Genomic DNA, 24,421 nt, shown 5'->3' on the forward strand with positions numbered 1-24,421 from the left:
TCACTCGCTAATTAGATAATTAGGAAGTGCTTGGGGGGGACAATATAGACCAGCTCTTCAATTCATGGCCGTTAACACACACACTTCCCATGCTACTCACATTAGCATCACATCAGCAAGTGCGGCCACAATTAAAACAAAAACACAAAATAACTCTCCGAGAACAAGTTGAATCCATTAGCAGCAAAACACACCTGTCCTAAGTTTGATATACACCCAGCTGTTTTGCTGCTACAGTCTCATTTGAGGTGGTCCAACCAGCTGCCAATGTTACCAATGTTCAGCTGGATTCATGGACATATTTCCATCTGTGCTAATAGTTATGTCAATGCCAGTTTTACCAACATTGGCTTCTCTGATATTTATGAAAACTGACTAATTGGTTCTTTATGCTTTATGCACAAAAGCTTTTGGGCAAACCGCTATTTATTACTAGCAGATAAAAGCGACAAGTAGACACCTTCACTTAATTCAACAGAGAGGCATTCATTGTTTTCCTCTCCTGTGTTGGACTTCCTGCAGTGTTAGGCATACAGTACATCAAACATGAATTAACAAAAAAATCTTCAAGAAGGACACTGAACATTTACATTTTCATATACCAAGTTTATTTCAAGTTCCAGTCTCCCTATGTCACAATGTGCACAAAGAGGAGGACCCAAGTGCAGGTAACAAAAGTACAAAACAAAAAGGACAAAAGGCAAAATAAGGCTTACATTTAACTTGATCAAAAGTCCAACAAAAAACAAACAAAAGCCACCAGGAAAAATACACACAGGAGTTAAGAAGATGTGTGAAGTGACAACAAGAGGGAAGGTACACAGGGACTAAATACACAGGAGCTAATCAAAACCAGGTGTGAGAAACAAGACACAGGTGAAACTGATTGAGTGCAATCAAAAGGGAAGGAAACCCACAATGGGAGGAAGTAACGCAAGAGAAGAAACACTGGGGACAAGAACTACAAAAAGTACAGGAAACACTTAAGACACACAGTGGACTTAAGAATATAACAGCAAAAATACACACAGGAAATAGAGAAAATAAATCAAATAGGAAATCACGGTTAGGCAACAAAACAAGGAACTAACAACCAAGAAGAAAGGTAAATCATGACACCGCCGTAAAGCAGAGATCCCTGAGGGCGCTGACGCCAACCACCATAATGCACACTGATGCATGAGGCAATATAAAGCATCAACTCAGACACAACATTTTACTTTAGTAATGTTCTGCATCAAAAGAGTGTCATAGAAAGCAGTAGAAGTGATGTTGGAATTTACATTAAACCGCTTATTTTCCACCCTCCTATTCATGTACCCATCGTGCCTTTAAGATCGTTGTTCTAATGTTTTTCGCTCCGTTCCCTCAGAAAATCCAAGCTGTGATCACAGTGCTGGATTATGACAAGATTGGCAAGAACGACGCCATCGGGAAGATCTGGGTGGGAAGCAAGTCCACAGGGGCTGGCCTGAAACACTGGTCCGACATGCTGGCCAACCCCCGTCGCCCCATCGCCCAGTGGCATCCACTGCAGCCAGAAGAGGAGGTGGATGCTTCCCTCGCAGCCCTGAATGCCAAGAAGTAAAAATCCCACCTCCACCTTACCTACCCATACATTTCCCACCATCTTCCCCGGGTCCCACATATCAGTGTATATTCCAGAAGAACACTCCAACTGTACATCTGCTCCCTCCACCCCCTCCTCCTTCCTCTTCCTCTCCCTCCGCCACCTTTCAAAAGATCCATGAATACCATTCAACATGATGGGATATATAGTTTAAAAAAAAAGCATCATGTTAAAAGAAATCATGTCATTGAAAAAAGAAGACAAGTCACAGGATGGACAGATACTCCGTTGATTTCCTTTAGATCTATTTTTGTATTGGGGTTGTGGTTCCATTAATAAGAATACAGAGTAGACTATGAAGAACAGTACGAGTCTTAAATGGGGATCTGGTGATAGAGGGGATAACACATACATTCACTCATGTTGTACTTCTCACCCTTTCCCTTTAGTGACACAGTTTGCTTAGAAATAGTGCTTAATAATAATAATAATAATAAAATGCTTTATACTGCCATATATGATAGAGAAATAACACAAGCAGGTCCATTCCTTAGGTGTATTTATTGTGCACCATGTTCCACACCTGCCAGTAATCATTCTAGATGATTATGTTAGTTTGACGTACATTCCTAGAGTTGGGTAGCGAGTAGGGATAGGCACATATCCGGTTACCCACAAACACACTGCCTTTTTTCGATTGGTTAACCTTCCACCCGTCGTCTCAGGAAAACTGAGAGGGAACTGAAACTCCATGCCTTTTTTCTCTAAATGGGTTGTTATCATTCAAATATTCCAAGAAATGGGAAATTGTTGGATTCTAAAAAAAAAAAAAAAAAGCTTGAGCGCTTGTTTTTTTTGGGTTGACGTAAGGCTCAGTTTATCCGTGAAATGGTATGTCAGGGAACAGGGAGGGAGGGATTTTCAGTTAGGAAAAAATAAAAAAGCGTTTGTGTATATTTTGACTGCGAGTGTCATCCGAACAACAAAGAAGCGAGGAAATATCAGAGCAGGTTCAACAGAGACTGATTCCACCCACCAATGACATGATATTTACAAGGTGTTGAGTACTGCCTGCAGTCTACCACCTCCCCTCCCAACGCCTCTGATTCTGTATCTCACTTGTTCAGTGCTACTGCCATTAGTCATGGACTTGACACAAGGGTTTTACTTCAAAGAAGATCCCTATAACCGTCTTACAGTCATAAAGGAGACAAGCCTTCAAAGTAACAAAATAAGCAATTTTCAACTACCAGGGACGCCTTCCAGTTAAGCGGTGTTGTTCTCTTCATTTCTTCCGTTCTCATTAGCTTTTTTTTCTCCTTTTTGTTAATTTTTTACTCCAAACACTTTTATTCCTCAAGCACTTTAAATCCAAATGTTGTGTTTAAGTACCCTCAGAAACCAGAGCTTTAATTATTTATTTTAAGAATAACTGCTGGTTAAAATAAAGAGCAAGGGAGTACATTTTGTAAGCATTTTTATTTTATTTTTTTCGCCGTTGCTTTTAATGTATGTGTTTGGATTGTTTGAATATTACATTTCTCACTTGATTGCAAGGACACGGTCTGGAAGGAGGCACTGATCCATGTGTATATATTACACAGCTTACCAAACTGTTGAATTTAATTGCACTACTGGGTATTAATTATTCTGTTCTGTGGTAATTTGACGCTGTTCTCTGATCTGTGTTTTTTTTATTTATTGATCAAATGTTGTGAGATGGAAGTTTTCTGTGGCTCATGTAACATGCCAGATGGTTCTCCTCGTGTAAATGGAATCCTCAGATGAAAAAGAGACAGGTTTCAATGCTGCGTCCTTTTTAATCAATATTCTGTTACAGAAAAATGAAGGATGAGCTCGAGACAAATTTAAAATGAATCAGCTCTGAATAAATTGTTAAAAGCATAATTAAAATCCTGACATGAGTCAGTGCCAAGGTAATTATTCAAATCAGTAATGCCCGTTGACTGTGCCAGAAAATGCAAAGTCAATGTAGACATTACCGCAATTCTTTGGGGTAATTTGATGAATGTTGGCTCTTGTATCTTTCTCTGTTGGAAAATGTGACTTTTTATTTTTGTATAACCAACATAGACCATGTTTAGATTTATGTTTCACATCTCACATGATGTTTTGTTCTTCTGTTAAATGAAGCAGCACTAAAGAAAATGGCAACATGGAAGCAATCAAGCAACCCATTGGTGTGTAGTTTTGCCTATATACATAGTTCATACACGTTGATACTGCATGTTTATACAAAAATACTGTACATAAGAGCATGTTTTAGAGACGAAGCAAAAATATCTCGTGTACGTAAATGGGTGTCATTTGTCATTTTAATAACACGACGAAGGGAAAAAAAAAAGATGCACTGTATATTTTCTAAATGAAACAAATGTGTATTTATTTTCCATGAGGGTCATTGGAGAGAATGTCATACAAATATTAGAGTACTACTGCTAATAAGAACCTTTCCACGCCTGAAATTCTTAAGCAAGTGTGTCGTCCAGTACTGTGTGTGAGTTCATGTAGGATGAAAATGTAGCCGCATGCTTGCTATCTAATTCCTTGTGATCCAAAATCTTATTTTGATGCCATTTTTATGCCATACTTTTTTTTTTTGTTACAGCACTTATCTGAAGGCCAATGTTTTTTCTGAATTTTATTACTTTTTAAAAAGATATGTGTTGAATTTTTAAATGCTTGGGATGGATGGAGGGGCCTCCAAGTCTAGAGAACATTTAATTTTATGTGACAGATTTGGCATGGATTTATTCAGAAAAATCACATTAAAGTAGATTGAATAATTCAGCAATCTGTAGGTGGATGTAGGAGTCAATATTAATGCCAGTTCTGATACGGAATCAAGTCTGTTGGACCATATCTTTGTATGAAAATGTATTTCCAGGGGCCAAATTATGAGTCCTCCCATTCCAGTGAACACAAATGACTTGGAATCCCTTCTTCTCTCGTTCTTCACTTGGAAGTTTTTTATTTTATTTCCACTTCTATTTAAATGACCTGAAACCCTTCACGGCTGTGTCTCTTTTACTGTGTTTATTATACAATACGTGTATGTGTATACAAGATAAATGAATAAGATAAAACTAAAGCCATAAAACTCAAGCACTAACTCTTTAGAGCTCAGCTGAGTAGCTAGAGTTTATTTATGATGAAGAAAAAAAAACCCAACATGTCTTCGGTTTCCTTGGCCAGTGTTTCTCTTAATTACATTCCGTTCAGAGGTCTTTTGTTCATCAAGAGGGCGAAATCCATTTTACTGTATATGTGAGCATTGAGAAAAGTTGTGAGTTTAGTAGAGTGAGTGTGTCTTTTTCTACTTTCTGAGCTGTTGATGTCCTTGTTTCATAGAGGTAGCTGATTTTACAGTATTGTGATTAGTAATGTATATGCCTTGTTTTGATAGTATAAATAATAGATCTAATATCACAATAGGTTCTCAATAATACAACTAAATTTATATATACATATATAGATATATAGTATATGAGAGTGTGTACTATTCTTTGGGCTGAGTGCAATTTAAGAACCAAACTATTCCACTCTTCACAGTTTCTCTTCTTCCAGTTTAGCTGCAGAAGGTACTCGTAAAAACATGTACAATCAATAACACACTGCTGGTTATTTACTGCTCACGCTGATTGTTTTTTGTTAGCTTCTTAAGCATATTTCTTAAGTGACAAAACAATATGGAAATCCAAAAGAACTGAAACAAACAAACAAACAAAAAGGAACTTACAAATGTGGCACCCAAGTTTTAGGCCTGAATTACTTCCAGAGAACTATGCACTGAGCTATGATTTTAATGAACAGAAATAGCCTACGTAGAAAAGAAAATCATGTCAAGCACATGACGTGAAATCAAAGACGTAATTGTTGAAATTAAATTATTATCTTCTTTGCCAAGAGATTAAAAAAGTGATACCTCTTGTGTTCGCGCAGTAAATATAAAGCCAGAGCTAGCAGAATGCAAGTTTAGCCTAGCTTAGACTAGCTAAGGCAAAAAAGCTGAGAACAGAAGCTAAAAGTTAGCCTAGCTCAGTCCAAAAGAAACTAAATCCATCTGTCAGAATTTTTAAAGCTCTCTGGACTTTTTATAACCTCCTGGAGAATAAAAAATAATCCATTGTCACTGCTCTGCGTCAAGAAATAGTCTGATAAATCACCCAGTGTTGTTTAACAGTGTACAGACAAACTACATGAGATGTGTAAAAGAGTGAGCGTTTGAGGTGCTGTTAGGTATCTTTTTTATCTTTGTATAGAGCTGAACAAGCTTTTCCTCCCTGTTTCCAGCCTCCGCTCTAAGCTTAGCTAAGCTAGCAGTCACCTAGCTACAGCCTTTTACTTCAAAGCTGGAACAGGTGTATCAATCCTCGCTCTTCTTCTCGTAAAAACTCTGAGAGGTGAGAAGGCAAATATTTCCTAAAATATTCATTTTCCTGTCCCTTTAGGTTGACCTCATTTGCTGATTTTTTTATGAAGTACTGCCATTGATCCCTTCTAGCAACAATCGCCAATGTGTCGTGTTATAAGACACATTATCTAATGCAATATTATAGTTATTCACTGTCCAGTAAATGCTATTGACTGTGACCAAATAATGCACTGAGGACAATTCACAAATAAGATTTCAGTGTGTTTCAGAAATACTGCCAGTACTAGATCACAGCTGCCAGCATTCGTCAACAATGTTTGAATCGGCAAAGCCAAAATAACAATTCATGCAGAGGCAAACAGATCGCATCAAGTGACCGATGGGGCAACTGTGATTTCAGGTAAACTTATAGCACATTCAATCGATTTCTTTACTTCTTGCTTTTTCTGCTTGGGTCACCACAGTCACTTGACCACCTGAGTTCTATGGGGGACAGAAACTGGGAGTGGGAGCTGTGTGTGCTTGTAGGCTATGTGTCAGATAAATATTTAAAGTGAAGGCCCTCTAGCAGAAACAGTGCAAAAAAAACAACAACAGTCAAATATACAAATAGAATATACAGTACAGGTCTGCATGTATGGGACCCATTACTCATTCCTAAAATGTACATGTGTGTGTGTGTATATGACCGTAACACTCAAATGATCTCAGTTAAGTTTTAGATATAGGTTTTTTTCTGCTCTGTGTAGATGTACAATACCTTATGCACAACTGCATCTGAAACTGACTGCTGTTTCAGCTGTGCACAGACCGTTCAATAAGCACCGTTCACGCTGTTCTTTCTTTTTTTTTTTGTCTTATTTTGAACAAACGCTGGGATTTAAAAAGGGAAAGCTTCCAAAAGTTCATTAGATCATTTTACCACCTTGTCAAAATGTGTTGAGAAGCCTCTCAGCCACCACTTTAAAAAAGAACATGTTGTCTTGTCTCCTCTATTACTCGCTGTATTTCTTCTTTGTATTCTTAGTGTGTAATCACTCCTTTCTGTCCTTTTTTTTTTTTTTTTTCGTTGTGATGTATGCTGTTAATGTAGAATGTAGGTCTGTATTGGAATCAATGCAAGAGTCACATTTGCTTTCTGTTTGCGTCTGTGTCCTGTTTAAATGTAACCAGCTATGTTCCATCAGAGTCGATAGGAAGCAGGCTCACTGATTTCTCCACGGAATCTGCTTCTGCTGAGCGTAAAGAAAGCCGGCCTTCATGTTTACAACATGGACATACTGTATACTGCCAAACATGCAGGACCGTACCAAACTCCCCCCTTGAGCGCTTAGTCCTCCATGCCTCATCCCTGATGCAACTGTACTCTCAAGACTCTTTTTTCCTTTTCTTTTCTCCCGCCTCTTTCTCTTCTTCATCATCTTTTAAAAGCGTGGGAGGACGGTCAGGTTGTGTCCTCTAGCTGTGTTTCTTCGTGTCTAGTGTTGTGGTGCGCGTGTTCATGTCAGTACTTGTGCCTACTGTGGATCGCATGCTTTAGCCCTTGACTGGACACAAACGTTGCTCACAAACTCCTCTTGACCCTTATGTGGACAAACGTTGGGGATCCTTCTAAAGTTATCAAGGGAACCAAATAACTTATTACAAATTTATCATATGTGTTACCAGTTCTGTAAAAAAAAGACAAATAGGAAATAAAGGCCTTTTAATTACCATGACTTGTTTGTGTTTGATATGCAGTGTGTTCAGCTCAGCTGGCTCCCAATCATTTTGGATTCATAATTCATTAATGCCACACAGAGAAACATTATCTTTCCTTTACAGTTTATTAAGCAAAGTGAGTAAACCGCTGTATGTGTATTAAGCTATCATCAGCACAGTTCAAAACAATATATTGCATAGTTCAAGATTTCTGCAGCATACAATGTGTTCTATCTTTAGTGTAAATGTGACCAAATATAACACTGATGTTACAGCACGCTGCTCTGTTTGGACTCCAGAAGCATCACGTCTTCAAAGAAACACATAAAACAATAGGAACATTTCATCCTGTAAGTGAAGAAAAGACAAATGCCAAAATCATTCCCATCACACCGTTTATCACTTATAAAATCTACAGCCAAATTATTTTTTTTGTCTAATGCATCCAATGAGATAAGATACAGAAAAAAAGCACATTTTGTTCTAGAGATACATTTATCCGTCTAATTCTTTGTGGATTAGATAGATTGTTTGATTAATTAAATTACTTAGATTATTGTGTCACGCATTTAAAAAAGAAATGTGCCCTGCCAAAAACAGGCTTTCACGACACCATGATAATGCACACAAAAAAGGGAACCAGGAGGAGAAGTAAAAATATAATGGAAAAAATCTGGAGCAAATTAGCCATCTTAAGGTTTCATTCAAGTTCAAGAAACAAAAGTAGAAAAGTGGAACATATTGAAATGAGGACTATAGTACAGTTGAGGGCACTCCTCTAGCTTCATAAAGAACCTCCATAAGGCTCCATGGATTTATTTTCTGATTTATCATGACAAGATATTTTGTCGAATGATTTCTATTAAATGCAGCACCATGCACAGTGAATTTAATGTAGGCTACATGGGGTCTTGAAAAGGATCTGAACAGAAAGCTGATAGGTTTAATGAAGTTAGGATTTAATTGAGTGGCTGTAGTAGCTTAACACCATCAAGTAAAACTGTAAGTAATCTGCACCATTTTTAATATAAAGGGCCAGCAACAGGGTATTTCATAGAACATTGGATTGTGCTTAATAAGATCACACAATATTGTGCAGGATAAGATGTCAGCAGTGATTTTTTTTCCTGTGCATCTATTTGTGGATGATTTTGGCATTTGTGTTTTCATCACCTAAAAGAAAGATTGACAACAGTTCAAAAACAAATATGCATGAAAGGAAATATATCTAAGTATAAAGATTTTTAACTAAGAAATGCATAAATAAATAAATAGATCTCTTTAATACAACATAACACAGGTATTTCCTTTCCCACACACACACCCACACACACACACTCACAGATGGCCTCCTCTGTCGTCGTTTTGTTTTTTAAGCTTGGTCAGTTGATAAAAGAATCTTCAATAACGTCCTACGCTAAAGAGACCGAAGAATGGCTGCGGAAGCTACCCAAACAACTAATAAAGAGAATCCAGCTGACACTAAATTACATGACATTCTTCTAGTGATGCCCAAGAGCAGCACTGACTATGTGTACTATTGAAGTGCATAACCTTGGCCCTGGCTTTTTGGGCTAATATGTGGTCCTCTTTGGCTACCAAATACACAGAGGACATCATATATAACATCAATTTATTTAAAAAGAAGGCAATTTTAGAAGTCATCAAGACTTGACTGGAATATAGAAAAAACAGCTGGAAATGTTTTGCAAATTGCTTCATTTATGTAATACATAAGAATTATCCCAGGGCTCTCTCACTTGGGCGGCTTAAAAATAATATGGATGTTTTTTCTATTGATTTGGATAAAAAAACATTTCAGAATTTTGCATCAAGTGTTCAGGGGAGTGAGTGGGAACAGCTCACTAACAAACCTGAGGCATATTTTATGGTTATAATGAAGTAAAAATGTAATTTGTGAAAACAGCTGAAGGCTTCAAAATGTGTGGTAGAGGCTGAAGATTTTTCTTTTAGTGAAAAGTTGAAAAGTACACCTCATAGCAGCTTGGTTCCATGTTTGTTGCTACTCAGGTGCCCTTAAAGGTCACGTATTATCCTCCTTTTCAACCAGTTTAAATAAGTCTCCCTTAAACATGCCTGGGAAGTTTCCCGTTATAAATCCACTCTAATCCTGTATTTTAGCATGACTATATTCAGCCCTGCTCACAACAGGCTGTTTCTGTGTCTGTAGCTTTAAATGCAAATGGGGGATGAGAAGGCAGACTCAGAGGGCAGAGCAAACACCTAGCTTTGGCAGTGTCACCCACCTGGGGGCGGGGGTTACTGCCCTTTGTGATGTCATGAAGAAACATTTTCCAAACGGTCTGTTTGAGAACACATTTTCTGAAAAGTGAAGCAGGCCAAAGACGAAGAGGATGGACTTTTCTCATAATGGGGGGTTTTATAGGAAAATAGAGGCACATATTAGTGTTAGGAAAACATGGTGAAGTGTATTTTGCATAATATGTGACCTTTAAGTTGTAAAGATAGACTGTATTTTACCTGCACAGGCATATATTAAGAATACATTAATGAATTTGTTAACTTTAGAAAGATTTTAAATCTATTGTCATGCCAAGAAATTGACATACCGGTAAGTGCTATGACAAGAAATGACTGACGTAATAAGCTTCTCACCTTTTCACAACTAGGAAAAACTATTAAAATACTTTTCTGCAGTGCATGATGTCTCAGCAAACGTGAAGTCTCAGTGTGATGATTATGTATAATAATATTATAAACAATACCTTCATGCAAACCCCCTGGATTTGTTCAACTGGGCCTCATTCAAACAGTATTATTGGTCCCAGTTTCGTTCATGTGGAAAAACCTTACGATGTAACATATTTAAGTTCAAACTGTTGTAACTCTGTCAACGCAGTGACTCAAATTTGCCTGAAACATCTAAACACTTCTCCTTAGATGTTTACCACGTCCCAAAAGGAATTTAAATCTGGCTGGCACTGTAGCTCACATGACAGGAGTCACATCACGGGTACTTAAAACGTTCATATCAGGGATTGAGCGTCCACAAACACAGAACAGGAGCTTCAGACATGCTTTCATTTGGACAGTTTGCTGATGACGCGAATGAGAGCCCCGTTCTCATCCTTTAGCCGCTGATTGTCTGACTTGAGCTCTGTTAAGATCTGGGACAGCAGAGGGAAAGAAATTTAATTAGAAAATGATATCATCATCACAGTTATGCACACAGAGATATATGTTAAATGGTTTGTGGATACTGTGAAGTTTTTAGCTTCAGGTGGTAAGATGACACAATTCACCAGGACTATATCCACTAAAATGATAAAATATGTTCTGTCACTACACAAAAAAAAAAATCACTGAAACTTGTCCCTCTGTAAAGTTTGAGGCCAAGCAATGATGACATGCTTTACGTTACTTCATGCAAGTGAGGAGTGACTTTGACGATATGGCCTTTATATGGAAGGTGAAACAGAAAAACGTCAGAAAGAGAGAAAACTGAGAGAGAGGGTCAATTTCTAAAATCTAGGTCATGTCTCTCATGAGGAGCAATGACTAAAAATATCCAGCCTCTTTGCCAAAGTATTTCCCCTCTACTAGAGACAAACAATAACCCTCAGCTCGAGGCTAGCTGTGACATATCACCCAAAACTGGTGAGTGAGCAAAGGAGCAAATGAGGATCAACGTGTTCAGAACCTGTGGAAAATCACAGGTTTGGAGACCCTTCTCTGTTTTCTTTTACTCTGTCACTCCCTAGGATTACATAGCCCAAAATTAAAGTTAATTTCATGTGTAATTATGTTAATGCAGGTTTTAAATGCAATAAAAGGAATAGCAAAACATTTTGGGGCGTATGGCTTTATAGCTCTTCATCGGAGTCAGGTGAGATTATTGATACAACTCTCATGTTTCATGTTTTAAGGACTCTTTTGCAGAAAGGGAAGCTAAATGTTGGAGACAGTGCATATTTCAGGTTAACCACTAGCATATCTCACAGTTCCCAGTGAAAAAAACACTTCTGGGTAGAATCTCATAAATCAGTAAAAGGCATACTAGCAGTTAACCACATTATTTTTTTTTTTAATAAAATATAGATTTGTCAAAGTACAGGTGCTCTGTAATGTAAACTGCAGTTCAAATACAAAAGTAAAGAATAAAAAAAACAACAATGTGAAATGACATCAGCTTGTTAGCATAGCTTAGCATGAAGCTAGAAACAGGAGTGGAAAGCTAACTAGTCTGTGTTTAAATCTAACAAATCTCTCTAAACAGGGCCTCTGGGGTGAACTCATCAACACAATGTACAGTATGTTTAACATGCCAAAGAAATCAACAGTGATTTAAATGGTTTATGAGAGGTTGTGTGCTGGAACTTCGGGCTATTACTAGGCCAGATGTATTTACCTCCTGAAGCTATGTCATGACCATGCGGTTGCCAAATTGTTTTCGTTTTTTATTTAACAAATTTACGAGTTAGCTTGACATGTGCTTTTGGGCATACTTTTACATTTTACATACTGTTTCTATCTTCATTTATGCTAATCTAAGAGAAGTGTTTCCTGGCTAAAGCTTCATATTTAGCATACAGACATAAGAGCCTTTAAGTATCGTATTTGTCTTTTTCTTCTCTGACAAGGTTCATAAACCAAAACGTAATATCAACATTTTCATCTCAGTCGGTGGCACACATCTTGTTCATTTTGAGGCCATTGCGCCGACACATTTCATTTCCTCTGGGAAATTGACTAGCATGGCTATTTCCATGCGAAACATTAGGCTAACTCTATTAACATTAAAAACACATTTGTTTTAGATGATGCCGACTTCTCATGTGAATGTTTAAATTAGATGAGAACCCCCAAAAAAATGTAATGCAATGTTTGTGTCAAGCCCTGTGAAAGGAAAATATAAATAAAAATGCACTTTAAAAGAAGCATATGATGATTTTTTTTTAAAAGGGGAAGGGGTCAGCTGTGTTGGCCCATGATGGCCATAAAGAGGACTGGGTTAAAAGGGTGCAGAAAGAGATGCATTGCAATTGGGGGGAGTGAGCATGGGGAAGGTGCAGGACCTGCCTGAGAGGAACACAGCAGAGGACGAGGGGGCTGAAGAGGCACCAGGAGGAGAGAGGAGTGTAGAAGTTATGTGGCTGAGGAGGGGGAGAGGAGGGAGGGGTGGGGGGAGGAGGAAGGAGGACAGATGATGTCAGAGGATCAGAGGTCCTCCGTCTCCGGCATGGACGCCGTCTCAGAGAGGCGGGCGAGGACGCGCAGCATGGCTCTATTCTCAGCCAGGAGACACTCATTCACCCTCCGCAAGCTCTGGACCTGAGCCAGAGCAGGGAAAGCCTGCACAGAGGAGGAGAGAGATACAGAGAGGGGCAGACATAAAGCATGCAGGGGGAGTGTTGGGGGGGCAGGCCATGTGCAGAGAGAAAGACTCAGACATATCCACTCATACAAGTGCCCACACAGCCACACAGACAGATGAAACAATAACAGATCAGAGGAACTTATATAAACCAGTATTTATACAAGAGGGAGATTTTGAGAAGAAATAGCAAAAGCTGCAACAGACAAAGAAAATAAAGAAGCTTTTTCTCTTTGAGTTTGGGAGTATATGGAAAGTGGTGGGCTGATGAAATGCTATTTTATGCATAGAGTTGCAAAATAGAGGGTATATAAAATTCATAGGAATTCACTCTACTATTTCAGACTTTGCAGAGAGCTCTGGTTTGGAATAAGGAAAAGAAAAGATTCATTCCCCCCTCCTATTTGCCAAACGTTTTGAGGCAAACCTCCATGTGGTTGGATTGAAACATCTGTGGTTTGACGCCATTCCTGAGGGTAAACCACAGAACACACACTCACACACACATTTCGTAGTGTTTCAGGCTAACCAAACACACTTTTACAGATTTGAATATGGCCATGGATATGATTTAAGGAGTACATCCAGCTGGTTCTCGCAACACTAAAAACATTGACTAAAGCCGGGCTGTGTTCTGGATTTGACAGTTCATGCATACAGAATAAATCTGATCAGTTTCTGGAGAGGTGCCCTTGTCTAGAAGGAAGAGAACAGCAGAATGAGGCTAGAATACATAATGATCAGTATCCTTTATTAGACTTTCTTAATATTGAGCCCTCTGATATGAAATTAGATCCGACCGCACTCTCAAGTCCTGCAGATAATTCAACACGTTTGCTATTAATTACGTTTCAGAGGCTGTCGAGAATAATTCAGCGTCTCTGTAAGAAATGTAACGCCCTGCAAAGTAATATCACATTAGTAAATCGATTATATTTCAAAGCAGAAAGCAGGAGACAAAGTGCCTTTGTGATGTGAAACACCTACATTGGAAACCAGTCAGCTATGCAGTATATAGGCGCAGTGCCAGAAGGGTTTCGACTATTCATAGACTGTATTTAAAAGAATGGACGTAGAAAAGGAAAGCGGTGTTTAAGTGACTGAAACCTTCATTCTTGTTAAAGGACAGAGGGATGTCTTCACTGGTTGCAAACAAGCAGCAACCTCCAGAGTTGAAATGAAGCCAATCAGGAAGTGCAACAAAAAAAAAAGCAGTCACTCAAATGTCCAGCTGAAAGCGCAAAAACTCTATAGCTCATTTCTTTATTGGTAAAAATAAAACTGTACGAGGGTAAAGTTACCACTCATTCATTCTGATTTTAAACATAAGATATATTTGCACTATTAGGGGTGTGTCTGAGTTGACTGACAGGTGAGATTGTAGCTGTTTGCCAGTAGGCTTAAGGCCCGCATCAGCTCCAACTCTTTCCCTGTTTCTAGACTGATCGTAAATTAGGTGGAGAAAGCATGTCCAATAGGCGATTACCATCTTTTGGCTTCACATCTCTCCTTCTGAAATGGTGATGTCACTTAGACTACATCCATGTTTTATACAGTCAATATAGTAGAAAAAAAAGTATTTGGTTAAGTGTTCTTTAAATAAACATGATGTATGAACATGAAAGTATTTTTCTTTTTAGAGAAAAAGATCAATCATTGTGGGTGTGCTTAACGGCATAGCCACCATGATTGACATGTTTCTAACACTGTAAGCTTAAAATGTCTTCTTCACTTCCGTTTAAAAAGCTCATCGATTCAGCTGCTTGTTTCTTCATTTCTTCTTGTTCTTGTTTTTGCCTGCCTTAACTAGTGTCCTGATGATATCACAGCCTCTGTAGAAAACACATTTCGATTTGCTAACCAGGCTAGCTTAAGCATTAGCTCCTGTATGCTAAAACCGAGCTCCTCTCTTCATTCTCTATTATTAGATCTGGCTCCAAAAATATCAAGATGACTACATGGAAATGCCAGACTTCAGGCTTCAAACAGTACTTACAAACCAGCAGATGACGTCACAGTGATGTGTGTATTTCCATTTCTTAGATACAGTTTGTTGTTACAGTACAACCTGCGCCCGGGTGATAATGTCAACTTAATGAGTAAAAGCTTCTGCAGTTTTGATGCTTATGTAACCGTCAGAATGTCAAATGTGCATATTCTGAATAACTTCACACTCTCAACGGCTGCTTGCCCAAAGAAGACAACACTGACATTTTCACATCTGAGAGTCTTAAATTGTCTTCCAGTTTCCTCTCTAGCAGATAGCGTGCTAGCAACAATCTGACATTGACTTAGCAGCTCCCCCTTGTGGAGCATCTGTAACTTAGCTATTGTGAATAAGTGACTTTGTGAGTGAGTGCCTTGAATCTAAAACTCCTATTTTTAAGTTCATCCCGTGATGTGTTCACACGTGTGCACATGCCTGAATCTCTGTCAGAACAGAATATAGTGGGGTGACAGGCAAGTGTCAATCACTCCTAAACTTCTTTGCGAGCACTCACCATCCCCCCTCCCCCTGAGACAGCCTGCTCTCAGGGCTGGTACCCACAGCGGAACCGCATTGGGGCGTCCTGCTGAGGGAACCACGACAACAAACAACAAACATCTGTTTCTGGCACACCACACTTCTTCATGTGTCCTATTTTTAAAGATGTCATCATTGGCTGCATATTGTGCTTTCTCAGACCGGAGCCATGATTACGGTACAACAATGTTGCTGTAATTCCCTCTAACAATCAAATTATAATCTTGTTAATGTGTGACTGCTTTCTGAAAACAAAGTACAGTTCACGTTTACTCAGGCCTGACGTCTCTTTGCTGCTCTGCCCCGTGTTTCTCTGTGAGGCAGAAAACACACAGTGCAGGAATGTCTCACAAAAGCAGGTCTTTTGCTCTTGGACGGGGTCCGGTATTCAGCTGGAACTAGGTCACAATGTTCACCCCAACAGTGGGATAAGTGGAGCAGAGGAGCAGCAGCACAGGCTCCTCCTTAGCCTGGCAGGAAGTGGCCCAGCAGAACAGTGTGGGTAATGAGCCTGAAGCATTAACCTTCCCTCTCCTTGACTCCAAATCCACCTGGCTAACCAAAAGCCCTGGACTAGGCTACGTGTGTGTGTGTGTGTGTGTGTGTGTGTGTGTGTGTGTGTGTGTGTGTGTGTGTGTGTGTGTGTGTGTTTGCTCTGTGAAAACACTTTAAGTCTGCTTGATTTAGCACGAGTGAGATGGGCCTGGCTGCAAGGTGTATATCTTCAAAAACTGTTAGTGTTTTTATGTTGTCTGCAAAAACATTGCTGAATAAACTACATGTAACTTGCCAAGGTGTGTTAGCACAGTTTATTTTGCATTCACTGACCTTTAAGTCATCCTCCATGTTTGATACTCTTTTCTCAAGAGCTTGTTTTTCCTGTAAATGAAGATAAAACACTAAAAATAAATACATCAATGGTCCTTTGGAAACCCAATGTGAACAAAAAAAAAAAAACAACCAAGAAAGCTCAAGATAGAAATGGGTGTTTATCCATTATGATAGCGCAGGAGAACATGAACAAAGCAAAGACCAAAATGCCAAAAGGTTGCCATGACACTTACCCTTTTCTCCGAAACAAGTGCTGAAGATCTCTCTGACATTCTGTCTTGCCTCTAGGAGTTAGAATGAGGATGTTATTACAAAGTATTGGCAGAAAATATCGCAAAAATAATAATAATCTTATGAACATGATTTCATTAAGAAATCAGCTAACTCCTCCCGTTGGCACCTCAATGGAAAAGGTACTATGGTAAAAATATGACTGAATTAACCATTTTCACATTCTTTTTTTTTTTTTTTTTTTTTGCTCTGTACCTGGGTAACTTTCTCCAGCTGGGAGCGTATCTTGACAAGTTCTTGTTTACTGTCCTGCAACCTGGATTTGAGCCTCTCATTCTCATGCAAAGCTTCTGCATACATCTGAAAATTAAAACAAATATTGGAGCTTGGAGAGGGTTCACTCGGGGGAAAAAAAATCCATAAACATACGAAAACATCCAAAAAACATCCAAAAACATACGATGATTGAAGGGTAGCGCCATCCGGTCCATGAACACAGAGTTCAGAACAACAAATCCAGAGGGAGTTTGACTTTACTCTCTTTTTAGGAAGTCATTACTCCAAAATATATTTACATAGGGTATTTTGGATTTTGCTGTATTAATATTCAGAATGTCGCATATTATTATATATATATATATATATATATACATTAGCCTTTAAATAATGTCATTTCAAATATCCAGGTGCTTGCCCTTATTGAACAGTTACAAATAGAAAGATCTGGTTGGTTATCCAACAGGCACACTGTGGCATGAACCCAAGTTTTCTCCATCACATGAATCCTTCCAGAGGTATTGTGCTTGTTTAAGAGTCAGGTAGAAGTTACTACCTTCTTATAGTCTTTGGTGGTGGCGTCTTGCTCCTGTCTGTTCAAAGCACCCAGCCTCGTCTCTCTCCGTGAGTAAGAGCTGGTGCGGCCCAGTGGTTTGTCTGTTGCACTCTCACCACTGGAGTCATACCTAAGAGCAACACATTCAGCGCACAATGCTGCTGTATGAAGGGCAGCAGTTTTTTTTGTTGTTGTCAGGAAATACAGGTATGTATCACAGGAGAACGAAAACAATGCTAAATCCTTACCTTGACAATCTTTCATGCTGAAAAAAAAACAAAGACAAAAACCTTGTTAGTTTGATCATTCTGCACCACAGCATGGGAACAACACAGTGGGAAAAAAATGTTCTGTGACGGTTGGATCAAGATTTATTTGCTTGATAAGACCCAACAGAGGCTTGGCAGTGAAATATTTTCCATTTTGAGACTACAGAGAACAAAAACAAAACTTCCAAGTGAATTATCACAGCGTGCTCAGAGACCTGAAGTCCCAGAGGGAAGAACTGCATGAAGAACTGAGATATAATTCACCCCAACACTGCAGCGACAGGGTTCACACAGGTCAAACCTTCCATGTGAGCCCGGTTAATCTCTCAGAACAGGCGGCAGCCACGCAAAAGCCTGCAGCATAAAGATGACATCATGACATCAGAAGCTAAGTATCTCCTGTGTGGCTGGTTGACGTCTGACCCCAGACAACAGACTGATAGCAGACTGTCCTGGCAGGTTTTTTTTTTTTTTTTGCAATGACTAGCCCAGTATACATGGCTGCCAAGCTGCCTGTTGTGATCAGAATTTGTTTTCCATTTCACCGAGGAGTCTGTGCTAAAATCGGAGGAGATTATTTTTGTATTTCGAGCGTCTGTGTTTTTAGAAATCCCACTAACTCATAGATGTGATTAAATGATTGGCACAGAACTTGTAGTACAAAAGTGTACGTCCACGACCTTGATATGCTAAAACAAGTCACATGACACGATACACTTTCTTGTCCACTTGGGGAAATTTGTCATACACTGAATAAGTTGTTTTAAAAGGTTCTCTGATTCTAAAGGTATTGATGAAGATCTTTTGCAAGACCTGTTTCTGCAAATAAAAATAACTCACTATTGCTGGTTGATAAATGATGCGCATATGAGCATGACACATAAAAGTGTCCTCCAGTACAGATCCTCCCTGTTCACCATTATCAGAACAATCTTAAACACAGCCCTGAATTACGCTAATTATAACCCACACTTATCTGCCAAGTCCATATAAACGTCTTATCTCAAGATATGAAAAGTAAAAATAATAAGGCTTCTTTTTATAGGAATACGATTTCTTTTAAATCTGCCAATGGGGCAAGAAAAATGTATTTGTTGAGTGTCTTGAAATGAGATGAATCATCTAAATTAATCAGTACATCTTACTTCAAGACACTCAACAAGTGAAGGTATCTTGTCCCACATTGGTGGATTTTTATTTATTTATTTATTATAAAAAATGTAGGCCAAATGTATTCCTTTAAAAGTCTTGAAATATATATTTTTTTATCTGCAGGTCAGTTGAATGTGTTTTAAAAGAAGTGTACTATAGATTTCTTTAAGTTAAAAAAATACACTTGCTTAGATTTGAGTTTTTGCAGTGCACTTGAAACTGCTCCTCCAGAAAAGCATCCTTGTATTGTAATAATAGATTATGGCTACCACCAGCAACTACTTTAGCCAGATAAGTAATTATCTAAGTAAGTAATTTCCCCCCCAAATCACATGTTTTTGAGCCAGATTTTTTTTTTTTAAAGTGAAATCACGATAAATAAACCTTTAAATCCCAAAACAAAGCAGTTTCTAATATGAAATCTTAGTTTTCCCCGCACTTTTTTCCAGATGAACGCAGTCAAAGGGACTGGATGCTAGCTGAGCTACAGAATATGTTAGCTTAGCTGGTTATCTTGTTTCACTGGAAACAAGCTCGGCTACTAAGCCAGGCCTTACAACAATTAAAACTTTCAGACGACATTCATACTTGGTAAATAGTAAATGTCTTAAAAGAAGAATTCATTTGTTTTATTAGGCCTTTGTAAAAGCACAGGTAAAAGAGAGTTTCCACCACAACTCTTTTCTAGGTTTTGGAATCAATGGATTGAAGTGTCTATTTTCTATCAGGAACAGACCAGAACAGAGAAACAGAGATGATGGTAATATGAGGAAAGAATGGTCCATGATGTCTTCGCAGTATCTGATGCAGTCTCACAAACTGTTCTCATAAATTTCAATACTAAGAGCTGCTTTCTGCCATGAGGAGCGGGGCTTTAAACACCTTTTTTGGAAACAGCTTTGCAATAAACATCTTGTGTGGTTGTCCAAGATGTCGGAGACAAGAAGCAGATGTAGGTGCGTAATGCGCTTTATACGAGGACAATTGATGTCAAAAGGAAAAGAGCTCACAGTTATTCGTGCTCTCTTATTTGACTAGTTGGGGGGAATATTTCATGCAGCGGCAAAGGAGCAAGTGTTTACATAACTGAGCCAGCACTGCTTGTCCTTATGTGGTCATGTGCTTTCGCAGAGCTATCCAGGAAAAAACAGACCTCCATGACCTCGATAGAAAAAGGGCCAAGGATGGAGGTAAGAGGAGTTGTCTTACTCCAACCTCTCGGCAATGCAGAGGAGATTCCTGTGCAAGATTTGGTAGAAATGCATTAATCAGCCGGGCTGATTGGCTGCCTAGTTTTCATGAATAAATCATCACAGAGTCTGCTTTTTTGAGGAACTGTTACTCAATCGTCTCCCACTAAACTCTTTCAAGTTTACAAGTTCCCAAACCCATTTCACACTACAGGATTAGCGAATCGGTGAAATGCGTTTATTAAAACGTATACTCCCCGAGAAATCCACAGTGAGCTTACTAAAAGAAGGGATGCAAACTGTCACGCATGCTCTCACATGTATGTCTGCGTCATGTTAATTCAAAATCCAGCCAAAGCCAGAAACTGAACCATAGTTGAAATTCTACGTCTGATAGCAGCCGCACCAGAGTGATTCCCTTGTTAGGAGAAAACAGAGGAGTCAGTGTGGCCTTTGAGGCTCAGCAAAGTATGTGAGGCAGAGCCGACGCAGGAGGAGAATATCAACTGGAGGGGGAGAAAAAACAACAGGGTGTCAGACTGATGGAAACAGCCTCCAAACGGGTGCAGGCTTGAACCACGGGCGCTCTGTAAGCACAGCGGCTTCTAGGTTTCATGATGGTGGGGGGGGGGGGGGGGGGTTGCATGAGCTCAGAGATACAGCATCCTTGCCTGATAATGTTAACAGTAGAATGAAAGAGCTGCGGCTGAAATCATCCTTAGGAGACTTTTAACACATTCTCTCATCTCTGGAGTGTCTTCCCTGCCCTTCCTGTCAAAGCATCACCGCTTTAGAGCTGACTGGATTATGCAGTCGGAAAATCTGAGCCACATACACAAACACAAAAAAACGTTCTCTCTCACACACACACACTTCACTCCAACCACTGGGACTGACACAAGGATCACGACCATAAAAGACGTTTCTTCCACATTCACTCACCTTCTCTCACTTTAGCCCTCCTCCCTTTGCTGTTAACCCTTAACTGTAAGTCTGAGGCTGACCTGCCACTGTGAGCATCGTCTTCTTTTTAAAGAGCACAGACTCAACATGCCTCACTTTGGAAGAAGTAATGAGATTGTTTGCTTATGTAAAGGTGTTAATACCACAATGGTAAACTATACTGCCCTGTTCTTTAAAAATAAAATCCAATTTAAGTTCAATTAAGATGTGTACATTTTACAGCTGTGGCTAGTCAGAGTGGAAGTGATGGTGTAGTCCATGGTTGCCAATCACAAGCAAAATATGAATGGTAGTTAGATGAGTATTCGGGCACAAAAAGAAGAAAACCCTTAATTAAACCTCCTTGGTAAATACCTTTTTTTCATTATTTCTCTCTAATCTTTGTTTTTTATGATTATGTTTAGGACTTAAACAGTCTAAATCAAACCATCTGACACGTTAAAGTGAACACACTTTGCACATGTAACACAGTGTGTGTGTTTCATTTGCTTATACATTGATTGTGTTAGAGGTAACACAACAAGATTTGTCACAAATTCAACACTCGGATGTGCTAAAAATTAACACGTGTTGTGTTACTTTTGACAATTATGTTTTAGAGTGTAGTTTTTGGAGGCTGCTAACAAACTTGATAATTATCTACTAGCTTTAGCTGTCAATATTACACACATGTCCTTGTGGTAAAAATAATTTCAAAGTAAAAGGTGGCAATGTAGGAGTATAAAGTAGCATCCGATGGAAGTAGAGTTCAAGAACCTCAATTTTACAGTTCTTGAGTGAATAGACTTGGTTGAAGCGCCATCACTTTTAAAATCTGCCAAAAGATGAGTGTCGTCCAATTATGCAGATTGGTTCCTGTTTATACTTCCTCCTGTGGTTCACAGCTGTAACACAGATTGTGTTTCACGAAAGAGGACCAGGTTTGCTCTCATCAAAACATTGTGGTGAGTCTAAAAATACTCCCTCAATCTGAGTCCACGCCCCCTCTGCATCATATCTTCTCTCCCATGAAAAAAAAAACCAAACCCAATCTGATTTGGGCTGAAATCATGGAAAAATGAATTCCTGAGTTTCACCATGGATACAGAGCACTGAGGCGTCAGTAAGAAAATAACAGAAACATGACAGCATCCACTGGTATCATTCACTGTCTGAAGGACAGCATGACATCACATGAGAAAATGTGTGCAGCAAAATGACTACTACTCTTTTCTGTCCCTTTAAATGTATCTGTCAGCTCAGTGGGACATAAACACAACAGTCAAACAACGCCCATGAGAATAAAACACTTAAGACAGAAAAACAAACATGACAGGAAATTACAGAAGGAATGTTTTCAATCCAAAAAAATCTTTTTCCAGGAACTTGAGTCAGACTCTCAGGGCTTCAAATAAGTCACCAAATAAGATACATAGATCACAGATTATTAGATCACTTTGATAAACTAAATGAGTAAATCAGGAGAGGTTGACTAGTTAAGAAAATGCATATTATTAATGTAACTGTTAAGTAATTGTTGTTAATTAAATGTTTGAATTTCTGCTTGTAAAACAGAAATCTAAACATGTCCAAATACAAAAATGCTTTGTTAGGCTGCAGCTTACACATCATTTCAGGTATACATTCATCGGCCTGGATTTTCTCAATTCATAACTACGTCGAATAATGTCATGAGATAGAATGCATTGTGTAGTTTTACTTTTGTTTGATGTTTTTTTTTATCATAAACTGTAAACATATTTCATTTCTGAAACTAAGTGACAAATATTAGAGGCGGTTTCTAAAGCTTAAGAGGCTGAAATGAAAGAATATTTTGTTTTTGTGCTTTGAAATTAAAAAAGAATAATTGAATAGCCACAGATAAATCTGCATTCAATGGAATCAATGGTAATCAATGTGTAAATGAATAGCAGTAACAGTCTCAATCCAGAAAATGTTATCTGCTTTATGGATCACTTTTATTCTAGGGAAAAAGGTGTTCTCTTAAACTTAAATGAACAGAGTACAGAGTCAATTACTGTTAACTTAATCAAATATATATTCTACGCGAATCGATGATTTAAACAGCATTTTAAAATGATTCATACAAAGTGAGATAAAGATTTGGAAATTGTAAAGTCTGTATAAGAAAACATCCCGATCTTACTCTGTAGTTTTTGTCTGTGGGGGACGGAGAGGACGGCGGGGACTCTGTCAGTGACTTCCTGGTGCGAGTCAGGTCCTTGGTGCGCGGGTAGTACGTTGACATCTCCCTCCTCTACCCCTCGCCTGGCAGGCCAACTTCTACTGTAACATTCACCGAGGCCACGGCCAGATGACAGCTGCACCGACGCACAGATTCCCTCAAGCAAGAGTGACGCAGATGCCCATGACAGCACTCCCGGGGAATCCTCAGCGACAACAGGTGTGTGTTAAAGAGTGTGTGTGTGTGTGTGTGTGTGTGTGTGTGTGTGTATATGTGTGTGTTCTTCAGTCCAGCTTCGCACTCTTGGAAAGCGAAGTTTGGAAGGATTTTCTTCAAAGCTCAGACAGAGGAGCAATAATGAGCAAAGAAAACTAAACAAAAAAACTAGTTCTGTTGATCACAAGAACAGAGAAAAAGATTGTGAAACTAAAGCAAACACATGATCATCTTGTTTTTTCCGCTCTGTCAACACTCAAGTCTCTGATGAAATGTGAAAAGTCCAAAAGCAAGCAGCCAAGAGAGAAAAGTTTGTTCCCGATGCTGCCTCTTCCAATGTTTCCCAAAGTTATACACTCTCTCTCTCTCTCTCTCTCTCCCTCTCTCTCTCTCTCTCCATCTCTCTCCCTCTCCTCTCACTGCTTGGTCGCCCTCGCAGTCCCCCCTCCCCCTCACACGCTCTCTTCTCCCTCCTGTCTTCAGCTCTGGCAACCTGCCAGAGGCTCTGCTATGGCAGCACTCGGCACCGAGGGCTAAAATTGTCCACTGATGTGGACGGGGGATAAGGGGAGGTGGAGCACAAAGCCAGAGCGCAGGGGAAGAGCTGCAGCGGTTTGTGTCGTGAAAGGTCAACACGCGGTATTACCTGAGGAGCCGTCATCAACCCGAGAGGTGTCAAGTAACTGTGTACACCCTGCAGTGTGACGGAGAGGAGTGCTGTTAGTGCCAGTGCTAACACAGAGCACTTGTGCCACTATTCCCCTGAACAAAATGATGGTGAATCAGTATCTCATTTTAGCCTCCCAGCTCATTATGCAACCTAATGGAGTTTGTCAAAAGATGTTTTTTTTTTGAATGCCTTTTAAAAGAGGGGAACATATTGGGGGCACTGAGATGGATTCCACACATGCACATCATAAAACAGTGGGAAACTAATGATTAGGTCCAGATGTTCTGATATATTGACATATATTTTGCCTTTTTAATTTGTATGAAAACACTCAC

General features: G+C 39.2%; 2 protein-coding genes across 9 annotated transcripts in view; one reads left to right on the forward strand and one right to left on the reverse strand.

Moving 5' to 3' along the window:
- Nucleotides 1-7,681, forward strand: part of LOC132989698 (synaptotagmin-2-like) — a 67,017-nt gene extending 59,336 nt beyond the window's left edge. For all 4 annotated transcript variants that reach the window (XM_061057468.1, XM_061057466.1, XM_061057469.1 and 1 more), the window contains one exon: nucleotides 1,373-7,681. In XM_061057468.1, the coding sequence (XP_060913451.1) occupies nucleotides 1,373-1,588 (216 nt within the window). In that variant the 3' untranslated portion in view covers nucleotides 1,589-7,681. The remainder of the gene's footprint in view (nucleotides 1-1,372) is intronic.
- Nucleotides 7,682-7,773: 92 nt separating this feature from the next.
- LOC132989699 (protein phosphatase 1 regulatory subunit 12B-like) lies at nucleotides 7,774-23,802 on the reverse strand. 5 transcript variants are annotated; one of them, XM_061057474.1, is made up of 8 exons: nucleotides 23,162-23,798; nucleotides 17,690-17,706; nucleotides 17,442-17,571; nucleotides 16,865-16,969; nucleotides 16,612-16,662; nucleotides 16,376-16,426; nucleotides 15,525-15,593; nucleotides 7,774-10,816 (listed from the first exon to the last, which is right to left on the reverse strand). In XM_061057474.1, the coding sequence occupies exons 1-7, from the start codon at nucleotides 23,261-23,263 to the stop codon at nucleotides 15,555-15,557; spliced, it is 495 nt and encodes a 164-aa protein (XP_060913457.1). In that variant the 5' UTR covers nucleotides 23,264-23,798; the 3' UTR covers nucleotides 7,774-10,816; nucleotides 15,525-15,554. The 5 variants fall into 5 exon arrangements, with proteins under 5 accessions (XP_060913457.1, XP_060913455.1, XP_060913454.1 ...); XM_061057472.1 differs by having other exon boundaries at nucleotides 15,525-15,596; XM_061057473.1 differs by having other exon boundaries at nucleotides 10,736-10,816; nucleotides 15,531-15,596.
- Nucleotides 23,803-24,421: the final 619 nt, after the last annotated feature.

This window comes from Labrus mixtus, chromosome 15, assembly GCF_963584025.1.
Source record: "Labrus mixtus chromosome 15, fLabMix1.1, whole genome shotgun sequence".
In the NCBI taxonomy this organism is placed as follows: domain Eukaryota; kingdom Metazoa; phylum Chordata; class Actinopteri; order Labriformes; family Labridae; genus Labrus; species Labrus mixtus.

Excerpts from the sequence above, each read along its gene's own strand:
- LOC132989699 (XM_061057470.1), bottom strand. The coding sequence starts at position 23,263 with ATGTCAACGTACTACCCGCGCACCAAGGACCTGACTCGCACCAGGAAG. Across the intron at positions 16,970-17,441 it reads CCACCAAAGACTATAAGAAG|ATGTATGCAGAAGCTTTGCA; the intron begins GTAGTAACTTCT and ends TTTAATTTTCAG. Across the intron at positions 16,663-16,864 it reads AGCTGGAGAAAGTTACCCAG|AGGCAAGACAGAATGTCAGA; the intron begins GTACAGAGCAAA and ends TCTAACTCCTAG.